This window comes from Pseudorca crassidens, chromosome 4 (genome assembly GCF_039906515.1).
Source record: "Pseudorca crassidens isolate mPseCra1 chromosome 4, mPseCra1.hap1, whole genome shotgun sequence".
Lineage (NCBI taxonomy): Eukaryota > Metazoa > Chordata > Mammalia > Artiodactyla > Delphinidae > Pseudorca > Pseudorca crassidens.
In genome coordinates, this window is record NC_090299.1 from 85,628,862 (window position 1) to 85,652,160 (window position 23,299).

Here is a 23,299-nt window from a genome sequence, read left to right on the forward strand (position 1 = left end):
ATGAGAATAGCATTATTGAATAGCATTATAATCTAGCTACAATTTGCTAAATGCAGTAGAGAGAGGTTGAAGGTGGGGAACGCAGTGGGAAGAGGTGAGGTAATAACAATATGGCGTTAATAATAGTGAATGATCATTCCAGAATATGTTATAGGAACTGCAGATTCACAATCTAACTGACTTTTTAGATTGTGAAATCAATTTAGTTGGTGGGGCAAGCATTTAAAAATATGAAATAAAATAGAATAGAAATATTAGATTTTATTGTATTTAATAAGGTAGGTATTGTTTTATGAAACTTCTGTTTCATTTTTTCATACATAGTATTTTTTAACATATTTATGGAGCTGTGATGTAAAATATATTTCTTGCTGTGGATTGTGGTCAAGATAGAGAAACTCTACTAGAGGGTATATTCATAGAAAAGCTATCTTCATAGTAGTGGTTGATGGTTCTCTATGAATATACTGTAGGCAGGAGTATGAGAGAAACGCTAGGCACATTGTGTGTGGGAAGATCACTCTGTATTTGAAATAGCCACTGACTAAAGCATCAGTCACTTATTCTGCTGTTTCTTTTAGGAACATGATAGTGAACATACAGTTTGACCAGGAGACTATAGTTTTTGAATGCTCAGTGTCATAATTTTGAGATATCGCTGGCATTTCTGAAAATAATCAAATGTCTTTGGAACAGTAGTTCTCAAAAGGGAACAAGTTCACCCCTTAGGAGACATTTGCCAATGTCTGGAGACATTTTTGGTTATCATAATTTGGGGGGAAGGAGTGTATTTCAGGCATCTAGAAGGCAGAGGTCAGGGGTGCTGCTAAAATTCTACAATGCATGGAGTAGCCTCTTAAAACAAAGAACTATCCAGACCAGAAAGTCAAAAGTGCCAAAGTTGAGAAATTCTGCTTCAGAATGACCCAAACTAGTTATTTAAAAGAAATGCAATTTTTAACAGAAGTTGAAAGAAAGGTTCATGCTATTGGCCTAACACAGATTCAATGATATTATTTGTAGAATGCTCTGATCACCAACTTTATTAGATTTTAAATAATATATCAGTATTTGTTTACATGTGACCCAGGATTAAGTGCTTCACAAAACAGTTTAGAAATATAAAGTTATAACTCTAAGATCATTTCTTGAACCTTAACACTAGAAATCAGAATTATATCTTGCCACCATAATATCGAATAATTTATATGCCTATGTATATTTTTATATAAGAAAAAGCAGCTTTATCTTGAAGTGAGTTCAGAGAATTGGCAGCCAGCCGCCTAAATGAATCACACCGTTTAAAATTCAATTTAAAACAGATTCAATAGAACTCACTGAAATTTTTATACAGCTGATGATTCAATAAATATAGACAATCATAAAGATACTTTGTAAGAAAAGGGCCTGTGAAATTTGTACCTGGGTTCTAGGCCCACTGGGGATACAAATTACCTACAGCTTCACAAAGTTATTTACTTTTCCTGGCTTCAGTTCTTTGAACCCTAAGTGTACTGGCCCATATGACGTGTAGTCTCTCCTAAGCTTTAAAATTCTGTGAGTCTAAGTTATGGATCAATTTTTATGGTGAATAAATTTTAAATCTCTTTTAGATTATTTTAGGATTTTTAAAAAAATTATTTACTTTATTTTTGGCTGCGTTGGGTCTTCGTTGCTTTTAGGATTATTTTTATGCCTTATTAATAGGACATGGGGGAGATTGTTATAAAATCACTCAATTTTCTAACAGTTTGGCTTGTATCTGGACTGCATGAGTAAACGACGCCCCACCTATAAACCCTGATGTTTAGTCAGCATTGTCACACAGAGTAACAGTTTCCACAAAATCTTCATTTAATTGTATCATGGAATACATGAGCCTGACTCACCTAATGTCTTCATGAGACACTTAGGGGGTTCATTTAATCACTTTGTTCATGTGTTCTATATGGTTGGTCCTCAAAATTTATATTTATTAAATTAAAACAAAAACTATTGTTTCATGGTTGCAATAGTCAGGCTGTTGCTGCAAGGCTTAGGAGATAATTGGCTGCAGCAATACACAGGAATAAACTTTTTCTTTCTGTGTGAAAGGATAATGCTCATTAATTCTTCAACATATGAACAAATTCTCATTTTTTCTAGGCATTTAAGCGTACAACAATAATGTACAAAGCTGCCTCCTGGTGGTCCAAACATGTAAACGCATCTATAAAATATCCAATTTTTGTGCCATTTTTTTCGGACTGCTCATGAAGTTACTATCACCTTCCCCCCAATTTTTGTAACAAAAATACATCTTTGATTAGCTAATTACTGTATATATTCATTAAGCAGGCTTTTTCTGGGTATATCTGAAGGTAGGGATATTCTCTGTGTGTGTGTGTGTGTGTGTGTGTGTGTGTGTGTATGTATGTTAAAGAATCACTGAAAAATTAGGGAGATTTTGCAGCAAAGGTTATAAGATCTCTGGCTTGATTTATCACCATATTTTGTTTCCTAGATATAACTTTTAAAAAAATTAGGATCCCTCCAATGGGTTTATAAATTGAAAGTATGGAAAATTTCTTTGGAAAATCTGTAAGAACTAGAAAAAAGTATTTGTGACCTCTAGAGAAATGATAGAAAATTATGTAAGGGTTTCCTAAACTCAGAGTTCAAAAAGTTTCTCACTTAAGGGAAAAAGACACTCTAAAAATCATACAGATTATCCTCAAAAATTTGCATTGCTCCTCTTTTATACTCTAGCTTGCTGATTTAAAGAGCTCAGTATCTCTGCTGTATTTTTCAAGCCAGGCTAAACTGACCCACTACCTTATAAATTTAAATCCTTTACAAATTGGCTATGGGATTTTGATTGATTAAAGTGATTCTGAAATAAAACATATCATTTAATCTCACTTCATTGTACTACAACCACAGAATATATGGATTCTCATACATGTATGACCTGCATACAGCTCTCAATGTTTAACTTGTAATAGTGAATTACAGGCCCGTTCTTGAAGTAATCCAGTTTCGGTAATAAGCCACTTTTGTGTAGACTCCAGGTTTGTTCTTTTGCCCACAGTTATCTCCCCAGCTCACAATTCCAATGAGATACCAGGTATCTTTAAGATCCTTTCCAACTAAAGGTCCCCCAGAATCACCCTGAAATTAAAAAAAGAAAAAAGAGAAAGAAAATTAGCTAAATGTAAAACTTGTTACTTAAGATAGTTTGATGAACCACATATTTTATTATTAGACAGTATATGTATAGATTACCAATTCTAGGATAATTAGTTGAAACATGGGTTTCAAAAGTTATAAAATTCAATTTCCACATTTTATTTTTTCAACTTTATAGATGAATAATTCACAAATAAACATATATATTTAAAGTGTACATCGTGATAATTTGACATATATACTTTGTGAAATGATTACCACAATCAGGTTAATTAACACACCCATCACCTCACAATACTTTGTGTGTGTGTGGGTGTATGTGTGTAGTAAGAATGCTTAAGGTCTACTCTTAGCAAATTTCAAGTACACAACACAGAAAGTCAATCTGATGTTAGTTTTTTCTGACTTCAAGTAAGGTGCCTGAGCTTCTGTTTTATCAGACAAAGCACCTCCCGATGTACCCCAGTAGCAATCCCTGTATTCCTGCTTAGACCCCTGTGCCTGAGTCACTTCCTCGATAACTTCCCCAATTTTTCTATGACTAGAGCTTTGCCTTATTATGTACTGAACAGTCATGGGGCAGGAATCTTACCTCTGCTCCCCAGTCCAGTGAAAGCTCTTTATGACCACCAGTCTTTCCAGAGGCTTATCACTGATCTTACTGTTCATCTAGATTCTCATTTTCAGTGTGTTCCTGTCACCACCTCCCACTTGCCTGTCATGGCATGAACCTCTCTTTGGATTCCCTGAATTTTAGATGCCTCCTCCACATTCTCAGCAACTGGGGCTAGATTCTGCTCTTGCCCAGCGTGTATGCTTGCAAAACTCCCTGCTATTTTTCTGACAGAGGTTGTCTATGTTGTGTAATTGGTGGGACTCTGCGCAGGGCTTTCTGCCACCTGATAACAATACAATTCCCATCATTTTAGCATGTGGAATCACCTCCTTGGAGTTTTCAGGAATCTCTCATTATAAAGCAAGTGCCTCCAGGAAGAAACACACTTTACTCCTTTGTCCAAAAATATACATGCAGGATAGATGCTGGACAACAGAGTAGGCCACTGGAAAGGGGACTAGATATTCACACCATGGCCTAATCCACCTTCTCAGCATTAACAGCTTCTCACCTCTCATCCTCCTTAGGCTGAGACCCAACAGAGTACTTGGAGTTGCCTCAAATATGAATTATAATTTCACACCTTCAGAATTTTAGCTATGCTTTTTCTCTTTTCTATAATATTCCCCTCTTATTCTATAGGGTAAGTGCTCTTTATCCTTCAGGCCTCATTGAAGTATCGTCTCTCTCATACTTGTTCCAGAAATGTTCCTTCAAGCTAAAAATGTTTGTTCTCCACACTTGAAACTAACACAATATTGTAAATCAACTATACTTTAATAAAAATTTTTGTTCTCTGTTATATAATTTATAACATTACATCATAGTTCATTGTTCATCATTGTTTCCTTTCTAAATGTGAGCTCTTTAAGGAAAGAGACTCTGCTTTATGAACCTGTGGATTTTTGGTATTAAGAAAATTTAATTTTATTGGTTGGTTGATAGCATCAAAGAAACTCTTTGCTTATTTTGTTTTGCTTAATAAAACATTTAAAAATATGTGTTTGAGATTTGCATTTATAAATTTTTGAACAGACAAGATCTCTGTATTTTACTAAAATAAAGAGCATTTTGAGCCAGATACATTTTTTGAGGTCATGATATCAAAATAATCTCTCTCCACCTACCATACAGGCATCATAAATTCCTTCCAGATAGCCAGCACAAAACATCCCAAATTTTATATGTCTGCCATACATATGTGGCTGCTTGCACACATCATCACTTATGATTTTCAGTCTGGCTTCATGAAGATCATTTTGGGATTCCCCTTAAGGAAAAACAAAGTAATTTTAGTGTTTACAGTAAACATCTTAGCTAGAATGAAGTGTGGACCTTTTCCCGATTTTTTTTTCATACTAAAATTGTTGATACAGGATGAGGTTAATGTAAGCAGCTCCTAAAGAAAAAAAATTCTGTTTAATATCTGGTATATGTAAATGATAATCGTCCTTATCTCATTTTTATAAATACCTATACTAGCAAGAAAAACATTTTGTTTCTTTTTCTGGAACCTTTGTACCTTAAAAAACAATCAGTTAATGTATTTAGGACGGCATTTTTAATTTTTATTTATTTATTTATTTTATTTTATTGTTATTTTTTTTTGCGGTACACAGGCCTCTCACCGCCGCGGCCTCTCCCGTCGCGGAGCACAGGCTCCGGACGCGCAGGCCCAGCGGCCATGGCTTACGGGCCCAGCCGCTCTGCGGCACGCGGGATCCTCCCGGACCAGGGCACGAACCCGTGTCCCCCGCATCAGCAGGCGGACTCCCAGCCACTGCGCCATCAGGGAAGCCCAGGACGGCATTTTTTAAAAAATAAAGTTTGTATTTCTAGATTCCAGATTGTTCCCAGAAACTTCTCAGGCCTAGTTTGCTTCCCTGGCTTGATAAAATAACTATATACATTTACTTTATCCTTTACATTTTATGAAGAACTTTCACATACATAATGACATTTAAAGGCAATGATTTCATTACCTCTTACAATTTTGGGACTCCAGATCATAAACTAGATCCTGAGTTATAGAAACCAGTATTAATGCAGAAGACAACTATTTATGATGGAAAACAATAATATCACAAGCATTCAGAGTTTCTTTATATCAACCATATGCTGATTGGGAAACTGACCCTGTAGTAGACAGAATTCTACTATGATCCCCAAGATTCCTATGTGATCTCCTTTCTCTGAGGTATGGGTGGGATCTGTGAATATTATGGATGTCATTCTCATGATTAGGTTATGTTCTGTGGCACAGGAGAGGGAATTTTGCAGATTAATTAAGATGTAGTCAGTCTGACAGTGAGTTCATAAAAAGGGAGATTTTCCAAGGTGGGCCTGACCTAATCCTGTGAGCCCTTTTAAAAAGGGCTTAGGCCTTCCCTAAGTTCAGAGAGTTTTCGCTAATGGTGTTGGAGAAGCAAGATGCCATGAGCTCTGCAGCTGCAAGAAACTGAGTTCCATCAACAACCAGCTTGGAAGAGAACTCAGAGCCGTAGATGAGACCACAACCCCAGCCAGCACTTTGATTGCTGTTTTGTGAGACCCTGAGAAGAGAACCCAACTAAGCTATGTCTGAACTTCTGACTCATGGAAACTGTGAGGTAATAAATGTGTGCTCTTTTAAGTTGTTAAATTTGTGGTAATTTGTTACACAGCAGTATAAAACTAATATAGATACTAATTTCTGTAGAATGCCAATTCGGGATTTATTTCTGGACAGGTGTGTTTGCTAAAATGTTTTAAAAATGCTCAAATTATTCTGTTCTTTGAATATAATTGGTGTAATTTTTTTTGCCTACTACATTATCAATTAAAAATAATTCATGTCGGGCTTCCCTGGTGGCGCAGTGGTTGAGAGTCTGCCTGCCGATGCAGGGGACACGGGTTCGTGCCCCGGTCCAGGAAGATCCCACATGCCATGGAGTGGCTAGGCCTGTGAGCCATGGCCGCTGAGCCTGCGTGTCCAGAGCCTGTGCTCCGCAACGGAAGAAGCCACAACAGTGAGAGGCCCGTGTACCGCAAAAAAAAAAAAAAAAAAAAAAAAATTCATGTCCAGTGCCGGGAAGGGTTGAAATGCATATTGTAGGTGACAGTGTAAATTCATAAATTTTTCATAAAACTAGTTGGCAAAAAGTTATAAAAATTATAGTCTAACACAACACTGTAAATCAACTATACACCAATAAAAATTAATTAAATTAAAAAAAAACCCATAGGAAACAAACAAACAAAAAGTATAGCCTATAAGTCCTATACATCCCTGAACTGTTTCTCAACTATTGTGGGAATGCTTAATGACATTTCTCAGAAAGTGTTGATTTTTTTCAAAGAATCAGCTTTTTATTTCATTAATTTTCTCTATTTTTTGCTTTTGATAGAATTCATTTTCACTCTTACCTTTATTATTTCCTTCTTCCTGTTTATTTTAGGTTTATTTTGCTCTTCTTTTCTAGTTTCTTGAAATGAGAATTTATGTTATTGATTTGAGACCTTTCCTGTTTTCTAATGTATGCATTTGCTATGTTTCCCTCTCTCTTTACTGTTTTAGATACATCCTGCATGTATTGATATTTTTTCATTTTCATTTTATTCTATGTATACTTACAATTTTCTTCAAGATTTTCTCTTTGACCTATGAATTATTTAGAAGTGTATTGCTTAATTTTTAAGCATTTAGAGATTTTCCTATTATCTGTTACTGGTATCTAGTTTGATTCCATTATCATCAGAGAGCATACTATGTGTGATTTCCATTCTTTTACCCTAACTAATCCAACCAAACTGTGTGGAAAAGTCTGACAGAATAATATTGATGGACATTAAATCACACTGCCATAAATACGGCTTAGTGCTCCATGATTCATTTTGGGATACCCACCACCATGAAAAAGTGCTCCAAATCCTGTGACATAGACAGTTGAATTTGGTTGGAAGGACACAGAGGCTTCTGGCAAACAAACTCTTCGGATCTCATCAGTAAAGGTGACGCTGGATGATAATTGCACAAGAGCAATGTCGTATTCTTTTGCTGGGAAGTGATATCTCTCATGGACAATAATTCTTTCGATATTTCTTTTCATTAATGGAGGGTTGATTGTTGTTCCAAAGCTAACAGTCCATTGATGTGGATTTGATTTACTGGAAAAGATTAGAAATGAACAGAATATATGAACTGCATTACAATAATTGCATGCAGGCTAATAAAGGAGAAAATTCCACCCTAAAACACTTGGTTGCAATGATAGTTTTCTTTGACCATATAGTCTTTTGCTACTGTTTTGAAAGATAAAATGTATACAAACGGCATCTTTGAGCTGAAATTCAGTATAGAATTATTGAATTTTAGAACTGTAAAGCACATAAAATATTATTCATTTATTTCTTCAGCAAATATTTATTAAACATCTACATGTTGAACCTTATTTGAAGTGCCGGGGATAAAGTGGCAAACAAGATAGAAAGGTCCCTGCTGGTGGGTGTATTTGATTTCAGTGAAGGAAAAAGAGCAAAACAAATTAATGAATAGATAAATAATTTCCCACAGTGATAAGGTCTATGAATAAAATAGGGCAATGGAATAGAGTACAAGGGGGTAGTTAGATAAGCCTCTTGAGATCATGGCATTTGGGTTGAGACACGGTTGATGAGGAGTCAGCTGTGAGAAGGTGGGGTGACAAGTTTTCAGGCAAACATCTCAAGGGCTTAGACCAGACAGGCTGCAGTTCAGGACACAAGGGAATTATGGTGGGGGATGAGATCGGCGAGGTAGGCGGGGGCCAGATTTTAGAGTGTCTTATACGTCGTGAATAAAGTGCTTAGATTTTATTCAAGTGATATGGCAATTCACTGGATGATTTTAAGCCAAGCATAATGTAGTCTCATGTTAAAAAAAAAAAATCACATTGTTTCTTTCCAGAGAGTAGATTGTTAGAGGGCAAGAGTGAATGAGGCAAAGTTGTCATAAGTCCTATGAGAGATGACCAAGTGTGGGTGACTTCTAGCTTATGGGCTTGAGCAGCTGGTAGATCCTGGCACATACAGGGACTGGGAAGGTCATCTAGTAATGAAAGGTCCTCTAGTAAAGGCTTTGTTTTATACTTAAGGAAAATAGGGCCTAGATGGTTTAAATTATATGCCTAGTATCACATGTCTGCTTGTCTCTCTCTGTTCTTTATAGGACACCATCTTCCACCAAAATGTATTATTAATAATGAGATTAATGTTCCTTAACTAATTAATTGAACTAACATCATCCAAGAGGGATAAGCAAAGAGACAGGTACTGCCGATATAGATACTTGTTTCTCAACCTAATTATTTCTTTTTTTTTTAAATTGAAGTATAGTTGATTTATAATGTTGCAGGTATACAGCAAAGTGATTCATTTTATATATATATATATATATATATATATATATATATATATATTCTTTTTCAGATTCTTTTCCATTAGCGTTAATTACAAGATATTGATTATAGTTCCCTGTGCTATACATAGGTTCTTGTTGTTTATCTATTTTACATATTGTAGTGTGTATCTGTTAATACCAAATTCCTAGTTTATCCCTCCTCCCTTTCCCCTTTGGTAGCCATAAGTTTGTTTTCTATGTCTGTGAGTCTATTTCTGTTTTGTAAATAAGTTCATTTGTATCTTTTTTTTAGATTCCACATATTAGTGATATGATACTTGTCTTTCACTGTCTGACTTACTTCACTTAGTATGATAATCTTTAGGTCCATCCATGTTGCTGCATATGACATTATTTCATTCTTTTTTATGGTTGAGTAATAGTCCATTGTACATATATACCACATCTTCTTTATCCATTCACCTGTTGATGGACACTTAGGTTGTTTCCATGTCTTGTCTACTGTAAATAGTGCTTCTGTGAACATTGGGTTGCATGTATCTTTCCGAATTAGAGTTTTCTCTGGATATATGCCCAGGAGTGGGATTGCTGGATCATATGGTAGCTCTATTTTTAGTTTTTTAAGGAACCTCCATACTGTTTTCCATAGTGGCTGCACCAATTTACATTCCCACCAACAGTGTAGGAGGGTTCCCTTTTCTCCACACTCTGTTCAGCCACAGTTTCTTTATTTAAAACCTTAAGGACCTGATACTAGGATAATGACTACTACCCCTACTGACTTTCCAAATAAGTGTAAGTGTAACACAATTTTAGAAAAGAAACTGAAAGAAGTTTTTCTCATTTTACCTCAGTAATATTTGGGGACATTGATTATTACTCAGAAGATGATAAAACTCAGAGGTTTTTTTTAAGCAGTAGTAGTAGCAGTAGTAGTAGTAAGTTAACGTCAATCACTTACATCCTAAAGCAGTGCGCTGCAGTAACAAGCCACGTATTACTAATCAAGGTGGCGCCACATTGATGTATGTCATTATGCTGAAGGGAAGCTTGCCAAGGCCAGGAAGACTTGCCTGCAATCTCTCCGGATATTATTCTGTTCACTATTAATGGAACAGCTCGTTTACCACAACCTGAAAGAGATGACATCATTAGATTGTAAGAAACATCTCTATAATCCCTGATACAGAGAAACTAGTAGAGTACTGCAGTGCAATATTTGCATGTCATTATATAAACATGTACAATATTAATATCCATCCTCTGTATTTCCTGATAGTTGATGTTTTGCTTACTCCCTCCCTTTATAGATGTGGATATATATTGCCTACTAAAGCTATGTAAGGCTGTAAAGTGTTGACACACCAAAAAGTGTATGTCCTGAGGACCTGCAGTGTCAATTATCCAGATGTTCTGGGAGCTCCTACTAAGATTATTGTTTCCCAGTTTTAGATGTTCCCACCATGTTACTTTGACATGAAGCCCTCACCAAAAGAACTAGTCAGAGAAGTAATTGCTAGTTCCTTGGAACTCCTACCCCCATACAGTTTTCTGAGTGACTAGTTCCTAAAGTGAGCACGGGTTAATGTATCATGACCAGTCTCTTACTCTTCGGGATGGAGGGTTCTATGTTTCCACATAAACATCACATTCACTATTGGTAGGAATAAATATGTACTTTATTATGTGCATCAGATCAGAGATTAGTTTGATGCTTAGGGTTCCTGCTAAGAATTAAGCCTGTTTAAAGCATGGTGCTCATAAAGAAAACATGGTAGGTTCAATTCTTGTTCCAACAAATTAGGTATCAAAAAGGAAATTCACTTTACTGGTACTGATTACACTCCTTCTGTGGCCAGTCATTTTAGAAATCCCCATCACTCTGCCATCTCTAGTTTAGACTACTATTTTTCTCATCTGAAGGACTGCAATAGCTTCCCTGTTCATCTCCCTGCCTCCAGCTTTGCTCTTCCAGTCCATTCTCCACACTGAAAACTGAGTGACCTTTCTGATGTGTGTAAAACCCTTCAGTGACTTCTCGTTGCCCTCCAAACAAGGTCGAAATGTTTCAGCATGGTTCTGGTCCTTGATCATTATTAATCACACCCCTTTCCCATGCCCACCCTATTCTATATTACAGCCACACTGACATTTTTCAATGACAAGAAATGACCGTGTTCTTGCTTTTCTGAAGACATTTTTACATTCTGCTCCCCCTGCCCGAGACACTCATTCCACTTGTCACTTGATTTTCTGTCTTTCCTTTCACCTCAAGGATCACTTTGTGACCCCACAAGACCAGGTTAGCTGGCTCTGATTGACTCTCATAGCACTGTGCTCTGTCTCTGTCATAGCGTTTATCACACTGTTTTAACATTTCCTGATTTATTTATGTCTTCCCCTACCTTCAAACTCCTAACTTTAGAGGAGGAATCATGTCTTATTGACACTTGTATTCACTTTCTGGCACTTGGTAGATGTTAAAAAATTATTTATTGAATGAATGAATAAAATGTATAGTGTGTTTGCAAGACACAGATGAAAATGAAAGAACAACTTTCCTAAAATTCATCACTGCTATTATAAAATCTTTCAAAATTTAGGTCACAGTGATATAAAGTGAGTGAGTGGAGCTGCTGTCAACCATCAAGATGGGTATAATAAGTAAATTTTATAGGTCAGTCACAAATTATGGGGTCTATCTCTTTCCCATTTATCACTTTCTCATTTTATTTCTCAGTAGAAAGCATATTTCATAGCATTCAAAAAATTAGCAAGGCAAGTTTATTTATTCCAAACCAGAAATATATAATTTCTTCAAACTGCCCCCAAATTCCCACCATGTAAAATGTTTTTCTTGAACATTACAAAAAGATCGGTCTTAGGGAAAAAAAGTATTTTCATCTCTTACTCAATTGTTATTCTCTCCCAAAGAAAATGTGGGACATGGGTGGGAGATTATGAGGTAATATTTGAAGATATTATCCTCCCTGATATGGAAATTGAACTTGTTTTTACAAGCTAACTAGACTTACATGCTTGGACAGTTAGCTTCCCTGTCGATGAGCTCATTGCTGAAAAACAAAATAGAGCAAAGAATGATAATTTGATATTCTTCTGGTTGGTCTCAATGACCAGAAATTATCAGAGGATACTGACCGCATACGGATTCTAGAAACTTGAGCATATAGATCAGTCAGGAAAGTGGTTATCTAATATAACAGAATATGTGTACAGTTTTTGTAGAGATTTATAGGCAACCGCTGATTAGGTGGGTAATACAAGCAGTAGGTAATTAAGGCACAAATATTGGATGATCAAAACTCACAAATCATTTGTATTAATACAGAACAGTGGTTTTCCAATGGTGCAGGATAAAGCTTCTTTGGATTTTATTTAAGGAAATAGAGAAAGAGGGGAAAGAGGGAGCAACTAGATGGGGTCTTCAGGTTCAAACCCAGGCTCAACCAGAACAGGTCTGCTTTTATCTCTTCTCTTTTTTTTTTTGTTACCGGTACGCGGGCCTCTTACTGCTGTGGCCTCTCCCGTTACGGAGCACAGGTTCCAGACGCGCAGGCCCAGCGGCCATGGCTCACGGGCCCAGCCACTCTGCGGCATGTGGGATCCTCCCGGACCGGGGCACGAACCTGTGTCCTCTGCATCGGCAGGCGGACTCTCAACCACTGCGCCACCAGGGAAGCCCTATCTCTTCTCTTTATTTAAGATTTCGCATAAGCCTTTCTTTGGTCAAAGGGTTTGGGAATGGAAAAAAAAAAAAAAAACTTTGAAAACTACCACATAAACTATATTTAAAATACTTCTAAAACATGGTTCCTAAATTATTAAAATTATTTTTTTCTGAGGTATAAACTACTGTATATTCTTATCAAACACCGGCTGAATATTGGTAAAGGCCAATTATTGGACAGAATCTAAGATTAAATTCTGTCATTTCCAACAAAGTTAGGAATCTGATAAAGGAAATACAAACATTTAAACTTAAGCTGACGGACAGTTGCATGAAAACTGTGATGTTTTTCAAAATAAAAGGGCTTAATGAGTAGAATGAGGGTAGATTGGTTTTACTTATTTCTACCAATGCCATGTTTCTCAGACTCATATTCTTTGTATCTAATTTCTCATTATACACAATAAGAATGTTTCTTTCTACTTAACTTCTATAAATTTCACTTGGGAAACTAGTGATAATGAACTCTACAAAGTGGGAGCTCTTGAGAATATCCAATTCAGGGATACACTTAAAGGCATATCTAAATCATTATATGGTGAAGAATCAATTTCTCAGGTCAGATTCTCAGTACTTACTTATGAAAGGAACTCAATTTTCAGTCAAATATAGTTTTAAGGTAGTAAATTTCTTATTTTATGTTTTTAAATGTAGGCATACCTTGGAGATATTGTGGGTTCGGTTCCAGACCACTGCAATAAGGTGAATATTGCAATAAAGCAAGTCACAAAGTTTTTGATTTCCCAGTGCATATAAAAGTTTACTTTTACACTATACTGTAGTCCATTAAGTGTGCAATAGCATTACGTCTTGAAAAAACTATATATATATATATATATAATTTTAAAATACTTCATTGCTAAAACATGCTAAAAATTATCTGACACTACAGCGTTGCCACAAACCTTCAATTTATAAAAACACAACATCTCTGAAGTGCAATGAAGGGAAGTGAAATAAAAAGAGGTATTTTAATATGTCACATGTTAGTAATAAATTAAAATGGAAAATAGTATAATGTTAGACTTCTTCAGTTAAAACTTCTTCAGCTTAGTTTGAGCAAGATGCAAATCACCCCTTTCCAGGAATGATACCAGGGTGAGTGTAATAGTTGGGAGTGTAATTGAATTTTTAAGGAAAGAGAATGATTACACCTGGAACTAAACTACCCATGCACAAGTAACTAGCTGTTTCACATTTCCAGTTTTGACCAAATGCTTTTACTTTCCACGTCTAGAAGTGAAAAGAAACATTAACACCTTAGTTTTGAAAGTGACCCTCTAACACACTTCTGAGTTGGGAGTAATCATATTCAGGTCAGTACATGCTACAAGTAACATGATGATAACTGGAACCCACATCAACAACAGGTAGGCAGTGAGCCGCTCTTCCACAGCCATGGTGTTTGCAATTCAAAGGAGCTGATTTTAATTTTGCTCTGACACATTACATCACGTGAAAGACCCACACCACACACTTATTTGTCAAGCCAAAACACAGATTCTTGACAAATTATGGATAAATCTTGGGCTGCAGGGTTGTTTCTAGACTTGGTCTAGAATTTCTGTGGTTCTCCATTCGTTTGAAGTCCCCCAAATTAAGTTTTGCTGGAGAGCAATGTTTTTGTCTGTAAGAATTGCCTTGAGGATTCTACTGAGCTTTCTACTAAATGGGCCTTTCCTAAGTACTAGTAAACACTGCTCTTTTTATATTTGGAAATTTGGAAAACTTCAAGGTTATAGCTTTTTCTACCACCAGTTACTCACATTAATGCTTTCAGGTTTCCAACGCATATGCACAATTTGCTGGCTTTCTAAGAGGTTATGGCCTATATGTTCCATATTCTATTTTCCTGTGTATCTTCATGGTATTTCTGTGACTTCAGGAATAACAAACATTATCATTGCAAGTTTATAGATGAGAAGATGGAGGCAAAGGCATGGGCCAATTACTTGGGTGTTCCTGCAGTGACTCAGTGGAGTTAGAATTAGGTAACTCTCAAATCAGGTTCTCCATCAGCACATCCTGCCCTTTACTCTACTGTAGTCATTAAAATAAGCTGCAGGTCACAAACTGAACCTATAAGAAACAAAGAGCCCAGACAACTGATGACCATTTCATACTTCATTTCTGGTTTCAGATAGTTCAGGCTTTTAAGTTCCTGGCAGATTAACTGGTTGTTGGAAATTACATAGAACACATCATGTAATTTATCAGAGCTTCCACTATTTCACAACCTCGATTCATTTGTTTCCCCACAAACAAGAAAACAAAGAAGGTGGATTAAGCCCTTGACAGGTTCTTCCCTCCTGGGTTGGGAGAGGTCCCCAGGTTTATTCCCTAACTAGCTGACTCTTTGTCTCATCAGCAAACTCCTGCCCATCCCATTCCTGCAGATTTTCACTTCCTGGTCAGGTTTCCTCTTAAAGGGTCAACCAGACCCTTGCAAGGGCAGGGCCTTCTGTTTCACATCTGATATTAATCACACTTACTCTGAATCTCTTCTGTGACTCATAATTCTGGTGTCCCCTGGAATTTGTACGGGAAATCTGCACTTGTCTTCCAGAAATAGATGCTTGTGGAAGCAGCTTAATGTACAGGGTTAAACAGGTTTCTGTCTAGCTGGTCTCAGAGTCTTTAGTATGCTAATATAAGGGATGAATTTCCAAGAGGTGAATATCATAGACTGAATTTCTGAAATGTGTTTGACCACACCCTTTTTTCACAAGCCTCTCAAGAAATTAGTAATCTAGATTTGAATGTTTCCTCCTTTTTTTAAAAAAGTTATTCATTTATTTTTGGCTGCACTGGGTCTTTGTTGCTGCACACGGGCTTTCTCTATTTGCAGCGAGTGGGGGTTACTCTTCGTTGTGGTGCACGGGCTTCTCATTGCAGTGGCTTCTCTTGTTGCTGAACACGGGCTCTAGGTGCACGGGCTTCAGTAGTTGTGGCATGCGGGCTCAGTAGTTGTGGCTTGAGAGCTCTAGAGAACAACCTCAGTAGTTGTGGTGCACAGGCTTAGTTGCTCTGCGGCATGTGGGACCTTCCCGGACGAGGGCTCGAACCCATGTCCCCTGCATTGGCAGGTGGATTCTTAACCACTGCACCACCACGGAAGTCCCGAATGTTTGCTCCATTTAATTATTGGAGTCCTTAGCCTTTTTTGCCCCTCTTTCACATCTATAAAGGTGAATTTGCCTAATTCATAAGAATATAGAAACTAGACGCTGCATGTAAAGGATATAGAGAAGGGCCTTGATAAAGATTACTTCTCGTTCCTATGATTTCTTTTCTAGTTTAGTGATTTTTTTTTTTTTTTTTTAGTTTAGTGATTTTTAAAGCATTACTTATAAGAAGGCTTTAGTGGCTCCAAAATTGATTTACCATTTTCTCAAATGCCCATAGGAAAAAAAGTTAACATAAACTCCATGATTTCACTGTTTACAGAAACTATTCATATTTTTAAAAGGCAACAAATGAGTTTATGTTTTAGAAACAGAAAAACAGTTTTTGCTGAACACTTGGTATTTTCACCTGCTTAGTCATGGAGGAAGTGGCTGGCTCAGATTGACTATGTTAGTGGTAAAGGTTTGATTTTATTTCTGGATGAGTGCCAGTCAATTACTACAGAAAAAAATCACTTGACAACTAACTTCAGACATGCTTTCATCAGAGAATAACAAAACCTTTAAAAGTCACTTTTTTAACTTGAAATTTTTTCCATCTGAATTCTAGCCATTATTTGGAATAGAAATAATGGTAAATAAGTTTATGATTAGACAAAAAATGGACTTAATAGAGAACTTCACATCACATAGAAAGGCACCTACTTACCATTAACTTCAACTGACGAGGCATTTATTGACAAAGCTCTGGTGTTACTTATCTTCTTATATAACATGCTACGGATTTTCCTTTTTCTCACTGCCCTTGACTCAGCAGAGGGGAACTGGAACACCATAATCACATCTACTGTCACACCATCTTCCTCTGGACTGTGACACACAAGAGAAAGGTACTTGTTCAAAAAATACATCCAGTATTATCTAACTCTCTTTTCTGTATTGTCTTCTCCTGAATTATGCCTCAGTTGTTGAAAGTGTCAAGAACTAATCATCTCACATTGATAACTCATATATGTCACTTTCTGACTCAAGATCATTTCATATGTTCCCTCTTCAAGTTTTCATTATGTTCTGAGTGAATTTTCCCCATTAATTTGAAGGCTTGCTATAGCATTTGAGTTAGACTCAGACACCAAAATTTTATCATCAAAATTATAAACCCTGAGAATTGGAAAAAACTTTAATGGTGTCTTTGGCCAGTCCCTCGTGTGATACCTTCATCAGCTCTACAGCTTCCATGATAAGTGGTCATCTAACCCCAGCACAGTAATTAAAAAGATTTACTTCTCTAAAGAGGATATTTCTCTTTGGTCAGCTCTGATTTTAAGAGAGCTCTTCACTTGGAGTTGAAATATGTCTCCCTAAAGCTTACATTCCATAGGCTTAGGTCTACCAATTGGGACATACATAAAACATCAGTTCCCTCTTCCACATAAAATATTTGAAGACAGTGATATTCTTGGTGTCTGAGTCTTCTCCAGATTACACATGTCCAGTTCCTTGAACTTTTTTCATATACACAAGTTCAAGCCCCTTCACTTGTGGGGTTGAATTTTTCCATACTCTTAAAGTAGGAAAACCAAACAATTAAAGGACTTTAAGAAAAATGGAAACCTATGTGTTGATCTGCCATGTCTTTTATTTTTACATTTCAAAAGATCCAAGCTCTAAAAACCACTGAAGCCCTATTTTCCTGAATTCTTCGATTTAAAAAAAGAGGGAATCATATCAGTTTAAAGGCATTTTATATATTGTGGTTCATTTTAGGCTTTGGAATGTGAAGATATAAATAAACAGAATTTTATGTCAAATTGGTAAATATACAATCTAGTAATTTTCCCTGTTTTTAAATCAGAGGGAAAACATTGTTTACCAAGTGGGATTTCCCTGGACCCACACAAAAGCTTACAAAATGATAGTGGCTACAAATTCAAAGGAGTTCTTAAGACTATGATAATTTTGCTAGGATGCTATGGCAAGTCAGAATTTAAAAACGGAGGGCATGAAATCTAGAAAGTTTTGGGAAATACATGCTTTTTATCTCCTAAATATTATAAAATTTATCCAATATATATTGTAAAATCCTTCTGGAGGTCACTAGTTACTCGATAAAGGTATAAGGAACTTGGGGTAAGTCTGCCAATAAAGCATTAGCCTATTGATGAGAAAACCGATTATTATTTCCTTCAAATAGATCTGTCTGACTATATTCATTTTCTTTAAGAAGATGAGTCACACAGGCCCATATGTTTGTATCTGTTACGTATATGTTCTGCTATGAGCTTTCCAAATAACACAATTGAAACCTCTGAGCAATTTCTGCAAATGACAGGAGTCTTCCCTCTCCACCACAACAAGCAGAAATTCATTAAAACAGGAACATCTTTTTGTTTGGGCATGGCTCCTCTAACTAGGGCTTCATTACAGGTAAGACTTATGATCCCATTTTGTAGTCAACTTTGCCTTCTTAATACTTTTGAAATGACATGTGTATTGAAAGAATACAGCTTGGTGCATTCAGTGACATGCTGCTGGGTTTTCCCAAAGCTATGGTTTCTGGTAGTCCCAGGCCTTATAATCAGTTGATGGGATTTGAATCCTGGTTCTGTCACTTGCGGAATTTTGAACATATCACTTAAGCTCCCAGAGTCTTAGTTTTTATGTTTACAAACTGGTGATCGGCCCTGTATCTCGAGACTGTTGTCGAAATAATATTTATAAGAAATCCTAGCCAAAAGCCAAGCTCATAGAGGCAACGGTATATGAGGGTTCCTATCTCTTTTGCCCTTTGTCACTCCAGGATGTGAATCCACCTTTGCCCAAACATACATACGTCAGTTTGACTACTTGGTTCTTGATATAATGCTTGTTCAAGGCCGAATCTATAAATGTATCATCCACCTGTTATTACAATAAGAGAGAAACTATGTGTTAATAAGATATTTTATAAGAAGAATATACCCCTGATTAAATGTTAAAGCGATAGAAAAATGTTTTAACATGAGTAATATCATGATTTAAACCAGTGGTTCTCAATTCCAACTGTGCAACAGAATCATTTGCAGAATTAAAAAACAAAAAATGACTTAAGATGCTGGGGCCCCTCTCCCAGAATTTTGGTTATAAATTGTCTGGATGGAATCTAGGCATTTGTATTTGTAAAAATCTCCCCAGGTGACTCTAATGTGCTGACATAGGTATCTGGGGTAAAGGTTATCTTCCTAAAACTCCACAGAAGGTGAAGCAGAAAGTTGCAGAGCAGAGATGGGACATGGAGGGAGGCCTTGAGAAGTGGTGGAGAGAACCGTGGCTCAGTGCTGGGTTTGAAGCCTGCTTATCCTGCTGCTCTTGAACTGGGTGACCTTGGAAAAGTTGCTGAACCAAGCTGAGCCTCAGTATCCTAACCTCTAAAACAAAGATATTGCTATGCTACTCATAGGGTTGTAAGGATTAAACACATATAAAATGCTGGGTATATTTTGGTAGTAGACTGCCGGTGGATCAGGTTAGCCCCCATTCTGGCATCACAGGTCTCAGATTTCTCTGCAGGTCTTTGGCTATAAGTACAGGGAAGAGGCATTAGAGATTTAGGAAAGAGCTAAAAATTTTCTAATTGTTGTTGATTCTGAGCCCTAGGGTAGGTCAGGAAGGAAGAAAGAGTAAGGTGGTTTTACAGGTTTAGGTCAAAGTTGTGTTCCTCAGTTTATGTCAACAGGGGAGGAGAACAAAAACTACTGTTTGGGGTCCATTTGCACAGAATTTTAATTGCCTGCCTAGACATTATGATGCTGTGACTTATCACACCTAGATTTTTGCTTGCAGTATCCCCCAGTGACCACCTGGTGGCAACAGTGTCATCTGAATGCAGGCACTGCATTTCATATTTGATAGTAGATGAGCCAAATGTGCTCATCTATTTAGGACAAAAATTATGTCCTAAATCCTTAAGAAAGAGACAAGAAAACCACCTCTCATTTTGAAAAACCCAAAGAATGGAAATAAAAAAGAAGACTGTTTCAGAGATCAAGCAACAAATTGTGACTTCCTTAGCAGTATCAGGCATTCATAAAAAGCTTAATTGGGAAACAAAATATATATCCCCCTTACTCCTTATAATAACTGTATGAAATAAGAATTATTTTGATTCTTATTTCATTTGAAGAGGAAACTGACACTCGGAGACATCATGTGAATTTCCCTAGCATCATGTGGATTAGTAAACTGGGACTTAAATCTAGGTCTTCTGTCTCTAGGTCCATCTCTTATCAATCACACAACGTCCTTGTTAAATGTGATGTACATTTTACTTCAATTTCTTTCATAGAACATACAACAATAAGTTATAACATAAACAGTCGATTGACTTAAAGTATAAAACTTTTAAACATATATTTGGTAATATATTTTTAAACTTTAGATCAAAGACAGTATTTAGAAAATAGAGAAATTGCTTGTATCCAGAATATACATTTACTTGTACTTAAATAAGAAAAGCTTAAATGGGCTGAAGAAATGTGGGGTTTATATGTTAGAAATGAAATTATTTTGTAAGTTATGTTTTTGCAAGACCACTAATTGTTTTAATCATTTCTCTTCCGACATACACAGCCAGTCCTATTACTCAGTATCTGGGGGAAATCCAAAAGAAAAGAAAAGACTAACCAAAACAAAGGGGAGAAAAATGACCAGTATTAAAAGGAAAAAAAAGTAAATAGTGTTTGGGTATCTAAAGAAGTTTGGTTTGTAATTATCCTCTGAAATTCTACCCGCAATAGATCCCTTGGCTGTTTGTGACTTGTTGGTGAAGGTACTGGATTAAGTTTTTGACTCTGGATGACATCATTCATCTGGCAAAATACCTCCTGAGAAGAATATCTAGCCCCAGCATCCATTCCATCTTTGAATAGTTCAGGTGTCTGGGAAGATAGGAGCTGAAAGAATAACATAAGAAGAATCTAGGTAGAAGTAACTTTGGTAATCACAGAAATATAGAATTCTCTTCTCTATAATTCAAATTCCAGGACCGTGTCCCTATAAAGCCTCATTGGTTGGGTCTGGGGTGAAGCCCAGGATCTTTATGTTATCCTAAAAGATGCTGGGGCACAGAGACTAGCTAACAGCGTTCCTACACTAAAGGAATTTAAAACAGGGAAATCAGAGAAAACATGAACGTAAACTTTATTGCTGAATGGAGTTTATGTAAGAACTAGCTTTCTAGAGACCCCACCCAAAAATGTTTCCCTGGCAGATTAAGGCCTATTTCATCAGAAACATTCTGCCAGCACTTTGGCATTCTAATTCTAAATTCTCAGAAGTTTCAAAGGACACTTTTTTTAAGCTGTGTGCCAAGTTGTTCTAAGTTTATTATTTACATATCTTAATAGAGTTAGTGATTTATAAATCTATCTTGCTCCCATTTGGAGCCATTTGTAGAGTCTTGTAGTTGGAGTTAGTCCCTCATGTTGAACAAAAGACCTTCTTTCAAGGTAGTACCTCTTTATATTTGATGATTTTGAAATGCTGGAAGTTGCACTAAGTTCTAAGAGGGCAACTGCAGGTTAGTTGGGTGTTTAATGGAAGAGTTAGGGAGAGGCCTTCAATTCAAACAAACAGACGGGCGCAGCAATTTAACTCTCATTCCCAGACTACCTCTGTTCACACATGTAGCCCGCCTTTCAGTTTAGATGCTTCCCAGCTTGCTCCTCTCACAGCAGTCTTTGTACTCACATAGGGGTGTTTCAGAGCTGAGACCACTAACTTCAGAGAGATATGCCACTGAAGACTGGCCAATGGAATATGAAGGCAGTTTCTACCAACATCTCACCAGATGAGTGCCTGATAACTAAAAGTTTAGAGCCAAAACATGCCAAAAAAAAAAAAATTGAGATCCTGTTGCTTTCTCCTAGTTATAATAAGAGTGGCACACAAAGGATGGTATAAGAGATGCTTTTAAAAAACACACCTTTAACCTTAAATAAGGTTCAATTGAAGTTGCTTTACTCCAGGGCTGAACTCAAGGTAGAAATAGAGATTAGAGCACAATTGCATTTGAGTCTCTGGTCACAGAGTCATATGTTCAAGGGCCTCACCATCTGTCATTCATCCCCACACCCACAACCCCCATCAACACCACCATTACCTTTCATGCTTGGTAGTGCTGTTTTCAGGCATGTCCTGTTTCCCTCTGTACTTGCCCTTCTCAGGCTATTCCTTTGGTCTGTAGTCCCCTCTCTGATTCTGCTGGCTCTGCTTTTCTGAATCACAACTCTCCTTCAAAGTCTATTTCAGATAAGACCTACTTTGGGTTTATTCCTTGAACCTTGAGGAAAGAGTAATCTTTCCTCTTCCTGTCCTAATTGTTCTTATTCCTCTTATATCTTCTACTCCTTAATATAGTTATTTATGAAAATATATTATCTCCTCTACTAAACTGCAAACCTTTTATGGATAGGGACAATCATTCTTCTTTTCATACTCTACAATATGTAAGAATTCAGCATGCTTTTTTGAATGAATTAATAAAAGGAAGTGAAAATTTGTTTATCAGAAAGCCTTGCATTTATCAGGAAGATTTTATTAGTGCTTTTAATGAGATTTACATCAGATTGAGATCAGTGCTCCTAGAGAAAAAAGAAAACTGCACATGAAGTATTTGAGGGGAATTTTTTCTCCTTGTTGACATTTTCAGTAATTTGATTCCTATGGATTAAGAACTCCTACCCATTGATATGTACAAGCAACATGTAATGGTTACCCCTCTCCAAAGGCAGCCTATATTCTTTGCCCTCTAAAAATAAAGACCATAATCTTGATCGTTCTTATTGCAATCCTTTAAAGTTGTTATTCTATCTATTTAAAATCCAGATTTTTGGCAAAACCCAAGATTTAAGAAGTCAGCTGTGAATCATTATCCTAAGCCTATGTAGAACATGGCCAACCTGAGCACTGATGGTGCTCACAGGATTTTGATGCTTATTGGTCTTTTGATCTCTTTACCCCTCAAGGAACTAGAAAAAGAACAAACTAAGACCAAGGCTAGCAGAAGGAAAGAGATAACAAAGATAAGAAAAGAAATAAATGAAATAAAAATCAGAAAAACAATAGAAAAGATCAACAAAACTAAGAGCTGTGTTTTTGAAAAGATTAACAAAATTGACAAAACTTTAGTGAGACTATCTAAAAGAAAAAAGAGGACTCAAACAGAATCAGAAATGTAAGAATAGACATTATAACACAAAAATACAAAGGATCATAAGAAACTACTA

The 23,299-nt window shown here is 36.5% G+C and overlaps 1 protein-coding gene across 4 annotated transcripts in view; it reads right to left on the reverse strand.

Annotated features, from left to right (window-relative positions):
* Nucleotides 1–2,878: 2,878 nt before the first annotated feature.
* Nucleotides 2,879–23,299, reverse strand: part of TMPRSS11A (transmembrane serine protease 11A) — a 51,075-nt gene continuing 30,654 nt past the window's right edge. For 3 of the 4 annotated variants that reach the window (XM_067736185.1, XM_067736186.1, XM_067736184.1), the window contains 7 exons: nucleotides 18,868–18,935; nucleotides 16,744–16,904; nucleotides 12,197–12,235; nucleotides 10,123–10,294; nucleotides 7,671–7,930; nucleotides 4,912–5,054; nucleotides 2,879–3,150 (listed from right to left, as the gene is read on the reverse strand). In XM_067736185.1, the coding sequence (XP_067592286.1) occupies nucleotides 2,989–3,150; nucleotides 4,912–5,054; nucleotides 7,671–7,930; nucleotides 10,123–10,294; nucleotides 12,197–12,235; nucleotides 16,744–16,904; nucleotides 18,868–18,935 (1,005 nt within the window). In that variant the 3' untranslated portion in view covers nucleotides 2,879–2,988. Of the gene's footprint in view, nucleotides 3,151–4,911; nucleotides 5,055–7,670; nucleotides 7,931–10,122; nucleotides 10,295–12,196; nucleotides 12,236–16,743; nucleotides 16,905–18,867; nucleotides 18,936–20,893; nucleotides 20,966–23,299 lie in introns of all 4 variants that reach the window. The other variant, XM_067736187.1, reaches the window with a different exon arrangement.